General features: G+C 39.6%; 1 protein-coding gene across 1 annotated transcript in view; it reads left to right on the top strand.

Moving 5' to 3' along the window:
• Nucleotides 1–813: 813 nt before the first annotated feature.
• LOC307063081 (cytochrome P450 3A28-like) overlaps nucleotides 814–10155 on the top strand; it is a gene marked incomplete at both ends in the record, with an annotated part of 34261 nt that continues 24919 nt past the window's right edge. The window contains 5 exon segments of the mRNA XM_079719065.1: nucleotides 814–884; nucleotides 1410–1503; nucleotides 3656–3685; nucleotides 3689–3708; nucleotides 6080–6179. Of these exon segments, the coding sequence (XP_079575191.1) occupies nucleotides 814–884; nucleotides 1410–1503; nucleotides 3656–3685; nucleotides 3689–3708; nucleotides 6080–6179 (315 nt within the window).

The following is a 10155-nucleotide window of genomic DNA, read 5'->3' as shown; positions in this document are numbered from 1 at the left end:
CCAAAGAGCCACATGAAAAGGACATAGAGTGGCCCAGTGATCTTACCTCCACCAGCTCAAGTCCACCAAACTTTCTCATTCCCACTTGGCAGAAAGCACTGTCTTGGTTCCAGGGACATGATGGTGATGAATACCCAGACTGTGCGCAAGCTCTCAATCTGGTGGGGGAACTAGGTAAGGAATCCAACAATGGTGATGGACATATTAGGATTGTGTGCAGAGGACAGAAGTTTGCCAGATGAAGAAGAGGTTATATCTGTTCAAGGAAGTTGGTTAGGAAAGTCTCTAAAACAGTGGGTTCTGTCTGAGCTGGGATTTGAAGGATGAACAGGAGACTTATAGAGGAAACAAGGACATTTCTAGGCAGAGGAAACTGCATGGGTAAAGATCTGTAGACCTAGCTTGTTGGAAGAATTTCAGGTATTTTAAAGTGTGGGCAGTTATGGAGACAAGGGTAGTTTAGAGGAGATATGGTCAGTGGCTTTATGTGAGTTTCTGTAATGGTTGGGCTTACTGATAACACTGATTGAGTTGATATTGAATTGTCACAGATATAAACTCAAGGGAGGTCAAACTGGAGTGTCCCTGATGCTTTGCCAACCATCAAGGCAGGGAGGGCTCATGCAGGTGGAGCACAGGTGGCCCTTCTACTGGCTGCAGCTCCAGCTCTACCCCCTTCCCAGAACATAAACCTTCCAGCCTCACTGAATCTCCACTGGCCAGGAAGGGAAACTCCACACTCAAAGGCCTGCAAAGAATAGCACACCCAGCTGAAAGGAAACTCAGAGGAGGGAAACTCAGAGGAAAGTGGCCATGGACCTAATCCCAAGCTTTTCCATGGAAACCTGGGTTCTCCTGGCTACCATCCTGGTGCTTCTCTATATGTGAGTAACTGTCCAGGCTTGTCTCCTCTGTGATCTTGGACTTGGGGTGCTAATCAGGTCTCCCTTTCCTTGTCTGTTTTGAAGATCCAAGTTAATGGACCAGAAGTTGCTAAAGCTTTGGGTACTACCAAAAAAAAACCTTTTCCCCTTTCTACCTAGAATGAGAATCTCCAAATCATGGAAGAGTCAAGTAACTAATAAACATGATTAATTCCCTGGAAGATTCCTGCCTCAACTTCTCAGGAACACTCAAATTGGAAACATTTATCAAGTATTCATTCTAAGATTGGGACCGTGAAGACTTCAGCTGCTCTTATCTAATCATCATTACTTTTTGTGGGTGTCACGGTGCAGGTGGGAAAGGAGGTGATGAGTGAATGTAATATCACTTTTGGAATCGCTGTTATTATTTATCACCTACATGTTACCTCCCTAGGCTGACTGTCCAATTCTGAGTCAGTGACTGGCCAGCTCCAGCACTTACTACACAATCCCTGTGACCTGGTTTTCTTTTTCACTTTATAGATATGGAACTTATTCACATGGATTTTTTAAGAAGCTGGGGATTCCTGGGCCAACACCTCTGCCTTATTTTGGAAATATTCTGTCCTACCGAAAGGTGTGTGATGTTTGAACTCCAGCTTTGCTTCTTATGGTTGCAAATCTCAGCTGAGTTCCATAATAAAATTTCCCCTTCTCAAGAGAAAGGTCTGAAGTTTCATGCTTTCCAGAAATGACACCATAAGCTCCACTCAGCACATGGCAAAGTTTACCCCATGGCTCCATTTTCAGCTGTTAGGAGCCTCAGGTTTTGCCGCCTCAGACAGCCCAGCTCTCTAGCTGATTCAGCACAGGACTTGATGTCCCATCTTGTGAGTATTGTGAAGAGGATTTTCCTTCTGCCAGGTGCAGATTCCCAGGAAGGTACAATCCCCCTTAGGAGAAAAGCATGAAGGGGGTGCCCAGTCATGACTCATTAAGCTGTGTACACTACAGTCAGGCTTTCCTTTTGCTAGCATGTGCTGTGGGTACCCTTTAAAAAAAAACTTCCTCCTGGATTGATAGGAAACTTCACTTTCTGAGGCAACCCTAGTATTCACCATTGAGTAATTTTCACATACTTGAATCCCCTCAAGAACTGCTAACCCCAGCAGTTATTTCCATGCTCTAATCCACCTCTTGTACTGGTGACTATTTTGGAGATTTGAGAGATGGAACAAGAACTTACTGTTTTACTTCTGTGTCTTCAAAGGAGGCACCTCATGGATGAGTTTGAGCAGAGAGAGAGTGTAACGGAGACTAGATAGTGGTTGTCTTCGACTTCAGATATTTAACTACTAAATGAACTGTGGGTTAAAAAACAAAAAACAAGGCAAAATTACTTATGCAAAATCACTAGAAAGGACATGATTTGGCAAAATTATTAAAATTTTAATTTAACTGAACAGAGTGTACTAGGTGACAGGTGGACTGTGAATTCTGGCTGAGCCTTGATATTAATCCAGCTCTGATGCCTTGCCCAGGGCCTGGCCCCTGAACTGAAGGTCATGAGCTATGTCCATATTTCCAGGGGGCAGAGCCTTGTGTGCAGGCTGTTCTCTGGCTCAGATTTCCTTTCCTGCAGACATAAGGCTTGTTTCTCAGATCCTTATTCTCCCAGCTGAGGTCTTCATTGTCTCGTTACTGCCTATGAACTTACTGAACTTTTTTCTCTCCGAAAAAGCAATAATTTATTTTCCACCTTTCCCGGATGAACTCCTTAGTAGATGCACTCCAAGACCCACATTTCTGGGACTTTCTTTTGCATAGTTAAACCATCTAATATCACAGCAGAAACTTAGCTACAGGAAGGTTTTTGTTGTTGTTTGTTTGTTTTGAAGTTACAGAAGTGAAAACTCAGGGCAAGTGTTTTTTTTTTTTTTTCTGTACGTGGGCCTCTCACTGCTGTGGCCTTCTCCCGTTGCGGAGCACAGGCTCCGGACACACACAGGCTCCGCGGCCATGGCTCGCGGGCCCAGCCGCTCCGCGGCATGTGGGATCTTCCGGGATCGGGGCACGAACCCGTGTCCCCTGCATCGGCAGGCGGACTCTCAACCACTGCGCCACCAGGGAAGCCCAGGGCAAGTGTTTTAATTGCACTGTCCTTTGTCCTTTGTGTAGTTGTGGCATCTCCCCATCTTTTCCGTGCTGAGCTGGAAAACTAGAAGGTGATCTACTTTGTCATTCATTCATTCACTCACTCACTTTCTCACTCACCACACACCCTAGATGTTTTTAAACCTGCTAGACCCAAAGAGGTTACTGGCGCCTTAACTTCCTTATTCTGCTAGAATTCTAGAGGGGGCTCATGAGATAAATGAAAGGGCTGCTTAACTAGGAGATGAAAGTGTGTGTAGGAAACTCTTACCCTCAGCTTCAGTTTTCTCACTTGTCCCTGGAGGATTAACTCAGTGGGTTATGAGATTTTAGAGATAACACGTGCTCAAGCAAAAACCCTCAGAAAGACAAGGAGTAATTAGTATTCACTGACAAGGGTAAGTGTTTAGTATCTACAATACTCAAAGAAAATTCGAGTGATTTTAAATTCTCCATTTCAAATATCTCCTCTATTTTGTCTTCTTTCCCCTAAGATGTCTCTGAATAAGAGTTTCCTTGCATTTGCCAGTGGGAAATAGTAAGCCTGATATCATGCGATTCAAGTCGTTTTTGTCCCAATTAGAGGTAAAGTTCAATACATTTAAACTAATAATCCAATTTTTTTTCTCTTGCAGGGTATTTGGGATTTTGACAATAAATGTTTTTAAAAGTATGGGAGAATGTGGGGGTGAGTATTCTGGAAACTTCCATTGCATAGACTTGTTATGATGTGGCGCCCCCCTGTGGTGTGGAGGACAATCTCAGCCGGGAGCTTCTTGAGATGAAGCCATGTATCGTTAAGCTTTGGAGGCTTGTTCTACCAGGGATCCCGGATGTCACCAGGTATCCAGGTCCACAGTCTGAGTCAGGCCTGGAGAGTCACAGGTCATCATTTTGCTCCAGACTTTGAGGCCCAGGGACTCCTAGCATCACTTTATGTCCAGTACCTTGCTCTTCCCCCTTCACCATTTTTTCCTTCCTTGGGGCACCTTTAATTGCATAAAGTGCATTATTCCAGAACATTCTAACATCTGCTCACAAACGTACTTTTTATCGTCTCCCACATGATTCACTTTTAATTAAAACCCAAAATTCCTTTACCTAAATTTTGGATTTAATATGTCCTTTTCAAAGAAGGACTCGGGGGTATAGGTAACAAGAAAAGGAAACCATTTCTGCTCAGCTTTTAAAAAATTTCTCTGCACTTATGTAGTTTAGTTTGTTTTTTTTTAAGTCAAGACTTTTCAGAGAAGTGTATAGTGGTACTGCTTTAACTACTCTATTCCTCTGACTTAGAAGAGATATGTGGGTTATTTCTAACCCAGAGTGTTTCCGATGGGCTGAAGGACTTGATGATTTTGTAGAGTGGCCCCAGCTGATTGCAGTGGTTGGTCCCTTTTGCAGCTGCTGGAGGTTTGGTGAGAGCAGCAGGAGAGGTGTAACGTGGTGACTATTTGCCAAAAGCAAGTGGGAAAAAGTTCTTCCTCTCTGTACCTCTTCATCTTCTCTCATCAAGTTCTCGGAAACCAAAGGGCTCTACTGAGTTGCCATGGCCCCAAAAGGCAACGTGATTGCGTAGAAAAACACATAGCACTGGATTGCCACTGGACCAGCTCCAAATGCCCCTCCAACATTTAGTAGTTTTGAGCTCTGGATGGAGTCATTCTTTCATAGTAGATCCCAGTTCTCTTTTTAGAAAATGTTTCTCATGCTTAGGTGTAAATAAGAGCCACCTGGGAGGGCTTGTTAAAAATGAAGCCTTGGGCCCCGCCCACCAGCAACACTGAACCTGGAGGATCTGGGATGGGGCCCAAGAATCCGAATTTTAACTCAGAGTGTAAGAAATACTAAGGCTGGAGTGACATCATAAGTATAAAGGGTTACCCCAAACCACTATCCCTTCTGTACCCAGGTGTTTTTGAAAAAACATGATGGGAAGAAGGGAAATCATCCAAGAAATATGGTCAATCAGATGAAAAAGCAGATTAAGTGCCTTCTCAATCCCTTCTGCCACTGCTTCAACACTAAATGCACATGACACTCACTTAAACCCTCTCAGATTTAGTTCTCATCCATTTTTATTTGGGATCACAAAACCATTTGAAATTCCTGTGTGAAGTCAGAGGAATAATAGGTAACATGTAGAAAACGTTCCATTGTGTTCTAGCCATTGCAAACGATTGATAGAGGAAACAAAATGCCGGAAGACAGTGTGATTAACTTAGAGTCAGCCTCATGCCAGTGGCCCATTCTCATGAACGGGCATCCTGACAGTCAGGAGATCAGGCCAAATTGGGATGTGTCACATCTGAGGCGTCAGCTTTGTGTGGTACATGTGTCAAAAGTGGGCTTGCCTAGCTGCTGATGGATGTCACCTACATGGAGCCCCAGGCCCACTTGGAACCCATATCGAAGAATAAATATAAATAGTGAAAAGAAAATATTTTAAAAATGAATTTATACATGTTCCTCTGAATTACTTTATTCTCTCAGTCCTTTTGTTTCAAATCCTTGATGCTACCAAGGATATCTCCTTGTTATTTAAAATATGATTTCCTTTAAAAAAGTATAAAGTAAGCGTATTTTTGAAAATAGAGCAAAGAAACTTTTCATAATCCTACTTTCACTTGTTGAGCATTCTTAATCTTCTTCCATTTGCAGACACATTGTACATATTTATGATCAGTGTGTCTTCAAGTTTCAGCTATTACATCATTGCATTTTTCATGCTTTTGATATATCTTCAAAAATGACAGAGTGGGTGGATTCTCCATAATTAATTATTTTCTGTTTCAAGTTAATTAACTTGCCTTCAATTTACTAAGCTAACTTATGTTTTGATATGAAATATTTTAAAGCCCTAAGATTTATGAAGTTGGTATAGGAAATACCCATACACACACCACCTAGACCTAACCCATGTTTTAATGTTATTTCTGACCATGATCTCTAGGACTAGGGATTATGTAACATCTAGTTGAAAATCTGGACTTGTAGTTGTGGCTCCAGCTGCAGAAACTGGCTCATTAAGTTTAATCAGCTCTGTTTTCCCTACACAGGTTTTTTGATGGTCGACAGCCTGTGTTGGCTATCACAAATCTAGACATGATCAAAACAGTGCTAGTGAAAGAATGTTATTCTGTCTTCACAAACCAGCAGGTAGGCATGCATTTTAAATTTTTAATTAATTAATTATTAAATTTCCATTTTGAAATAATTATAAATTCACAGCATGTTCTCAAAAGAAAAAAATACAGGGAGATCCCATGTTATGTACCCTCGTCATGTTTCTCCCAATGATAATATCTTGAAAAATTATAGTACAGTATCAAAGCAGGAAATTGACATTGATTCTATCCACAGAGCTTATTCAGTTTTAATCAGTTTTTTGTGCACTCTTTTTTTTTTTTTTTTTTTTTTTTTGTGGTACGCGGGCCTCTCACTGTTGTGGCCTCTCCCATTGCGGAGCACAGGCTCCGGACGCGCAGGCTCAGCAGCCATGGCTCACGGGCCCAGCCGCTCCGTGGCATGTGGGATCTTCCCGGACCGGGGCACGAACCCGTGTCCCCTCCATCGGCAGGCGGACTCTCAACCACTGCGCCACCAGGGAAGCCCTGTGCACTTATTTGTGTGTATGTGTTGCTGTATGAAAATTTATCATGTATTTAGGTTTGTGTAACTACCTCCATCAATATACAGAACTGTTCCATCACCATAAGGCTCCGTCCTACTATTCTTTTATAGTCACGGTGAGTACCTTGTCTTTTCCTCTTATCTGGGTCTTTAGCACAGCAAACTTTTTTTTTTAATTTTGATGAGGCCAATTTTTTCTTTTATGGGTTGTACTTTTGATGTCAAGTCTGAAACCTCTACCTAGTCCTAGGTTCCAAAGTTTTTCTCCCTTATTCCTCTAAATAGTATGTAGTATTATGTTTTACATTTAAGTCTATGATCCATTTTGTGTTGATTTTTGTATAACATGTGACGCTTAGGTCACAGTTCTTTTGGTTTTTGTTTTTTTGGGGAGGGGTTTGCCTGTAAATGTCTGTGTTGTTCCTCCACCATTTGTGGAAAGACTCCTTCCTTCATTAAATAGCTTTTGCACCATTGTCAAAAATCATTAGGGCCTATTTCTGTGGGTCTATTTCTTACTCTCTGTTCAGTTCATTGATCTATGTATCTATCCCTCCCCCAGTACCACACAATCTTGATGACTGTATTTGCACAGTAAGTCTTAGCAAGTAGAATATTCCTCCCCCTTAATTTTTTTCAGAATTGTTTTAGCTATTTTAGGTCCTTTGCCTTTCCCTACAAATTTAGGATAAGCTAATCTATGTTTGCAAAATACTTGCTGAGGTTTTGATAAGAATTGAATTAACCCTTACATCAACTTGGGGAAAATCTATATTTTTACTAGGTCACATCTTTGAATCTATGAACATAGTATTGTTTCTCAATTTATTTAGGCTTTCTTTGATCATTTCACAGCAGTTCGTAGTATTCAGCATAGAGATTTCATACATGTTTTGTTTTATTTATACCTAAATTATTTCATTTTCTTTAGAGTGATTGTAAATGGTACTGTGTTTTTAATGTGTTGTCACATATTCATTGTTATTATATAGAAATGGGGTTGAGTTTTGTGTGTTGATCTTATATGCTACAAACTTGCTCAGGTCATTTATTAGTTCTAGAGGTTTCCTTATTATTTCCTTGAGAATTTCTGTATTGACAATTATGTCAACTGAAAATAGGAACACTTTTTTTCTTTTCCAATCGGTATGCCTTTCATTTATTTTTCTTGTCTTGCTGCACTAGCTAGAACTTACTGCACTAGTTCAAACTTTTTATAATGTAGGAAAAGAATGGTGCATTGTTCCTGATCTTTCACCACCTAAAATTTTTTATTTACTTATTTTGGACAAAAGAATTGTATATACTCAAGGTGTACTCAACATGATACCTTGATATACGTATATGTTGTGAAATGATTACCACAAACTAATTAACACATACATTCCCCCCTCATGGTTACCTTTTGTGTGTGAGTGGTATGAATGTTTGAGATCTACTCTTTCAGTACATTTCAAGTGTGCATTACAGTATTATTAACTTGAGTCACCATACTGTAAATTAGGTCTCCATTTATTCACCTGATAAATGAAACTTTGTACCCTTTGATCAATATCTTCCCCCCCTCCCCCTGCCCCATCTCCCACTAGCCTCTGATAAGCACCATTCTTCTCTACGTTACTATCAGTTTGAATTTTTTTGTTTTTTTTAGATTCCATATATAAGTGAGATCATGTGATATTTATCCTTCTGTGTCTGGCTTAATTCACTTAGCGTGTTGTCCTCAAGGTTCATCCATGTTGTAGCAAATGGCAGGATTTTCTTTTTTAAAGCTGAACAACATTCCATTATATATATACTTATCCACACACACACATTTCTTTATCCATTCATCTGTTCATCTACATTTAAAGTGATTGTAGGTCGGACTTACTGTTGCAATTTTCTTAATCCAGGTGTTTCATAGATTCTTTGTTTCTTCTTTTTCTCTTCTTCTTGTCTCCTTTGTTACTTCATGATATTTTTATAGTGGTATCTTTGATTCCTTCCTCTTTATCTCTTTATCAACTATAGGTTTTACTTACTGGTTAGTGAAGCTTACAGAAAACATCTTATACATACATATTACAGCCTATTTATTCTCATTCAAAAGCTGAATGTTTTTACTCTCCCTCCCCTACTTATTTTATGTTTTTGATGTCATAGTTTACAGTTGATCCTTGAACAGTGTTGGGTTTAGGGGCGCTAACCTTCCCTGTAGTCAATTTGCATATAACTTATAGTCCGTCCTCTGTTCTGTGGTTCCTCTGTATTTGAGGTTCCTCCATCCCTGGTTTCATATCCACAGATTCAACCAATCATGGATCATGTAGTACTGTAGTATTTACTATTGAAAAAAAAATGCACCTGTAAGTGGACCTGCATAGTTCAAGCCTGAATTAATTAAGGGTGAATTGTACATCTTTTTATATTGTGTATCTACTAACAAATTATTTTAGCTATACTTTTTAAAAACTCTTTTGTCTTTTAACATTTACCCTAGAGTCATAAGTGATTTGCACACCACCATTACAATATTACTGTATTCTGAATTTAACTGTATATTTACATTTACTAGTGAGTTTTATTATTTCATATGATTTCATGTTACTAGTTAGTATTCTGTCTTTTCAGCTTGAAGACCTTCCTTGTAAGGCTGTTCTAATAGTGACAAATTCTTTCTACTTTTGTTTGTCTAAAAATGTCTTTATTTCTCCCTCATTTCTGAAGGATCCCTTTTTTGGGAAAAGTATCCTTGGTTGGTTATTTTTTCATTAAATGTTTTATATATTTTAACAATGAACTCATTTGGGCCTGAGATATTTTATGAAGAGATTTTAAGTTAGTACTTCAACTTATTTACTTGATCTTTGCAAAGTACTGACTTTATTTTTTTTTTGCTATAGTTTTTTTGTTTTGTTTTGTTTTGTTTTGTTTTTGGCATATGCCCTTTATCAAGTAGAGGGAGTTTCCCTCTCCTCCTAGTTTATGAGTTTTCATCATGAATGGGTGTTGGAAATATCCATTTTAAAACAAAATTTTATTTTGGAAGAATGTGTAAATTTCCAAGCAGGTTGGTTTGATAGGCCGGTCCCAAGTTGAGAAATAGAATTACCTTTTTTCCTTCTTATCCTGGGCAAAAAATGTAGGGGAAAATGTTTTTTGTGTAATTGCATTAGTTCTTCAGACTAGCAAATAGATTCCTAATCTTTCAAGTGCTAAGCACTGTTTTTAGAAACAATCACCATATCGAGACATCCCTTTTTCCACTTGCTCAGGCTTTAGATATATGTAAAGACAGAACTTGTCTGAGTCAACATACACTTTGCCAAGGCTATCTGGCTATCTGTCACCAATACCCTTGTACTTTGCACAGCCCAGGAGGATGAACTAGGTCTTATGCCTGTCTATTCCTCTGGAAGAACAGTTTTCCTACTATGTGGGTCATTTCATTTAAAAGGAGATTGGCATATAAAGTCCGGAAATGATGTCAGGTGGCTGGATGTCTCCTTGACCCTCACAG

The sequence above is a fragment of the Hyperoodon ampullatus genome (assembly GCF_949752795.1).
Source record: "Hyperoodon ampullatus genome assembly, chromosome: 14".
Classification (NCBI taxonomy): domain Eukaryota; kingdom Metazoa; phylum Chordata; class Mammalia; order Artiodactyla; family Ziphiidae; genus Hyperoodon; species Hyperoodon ampullatus.
The sequence above is the reverse complement of the archived record's forward strand: the minus strand, read 5'-3'. Positions and strand labels throughout refer to the sequence as shown.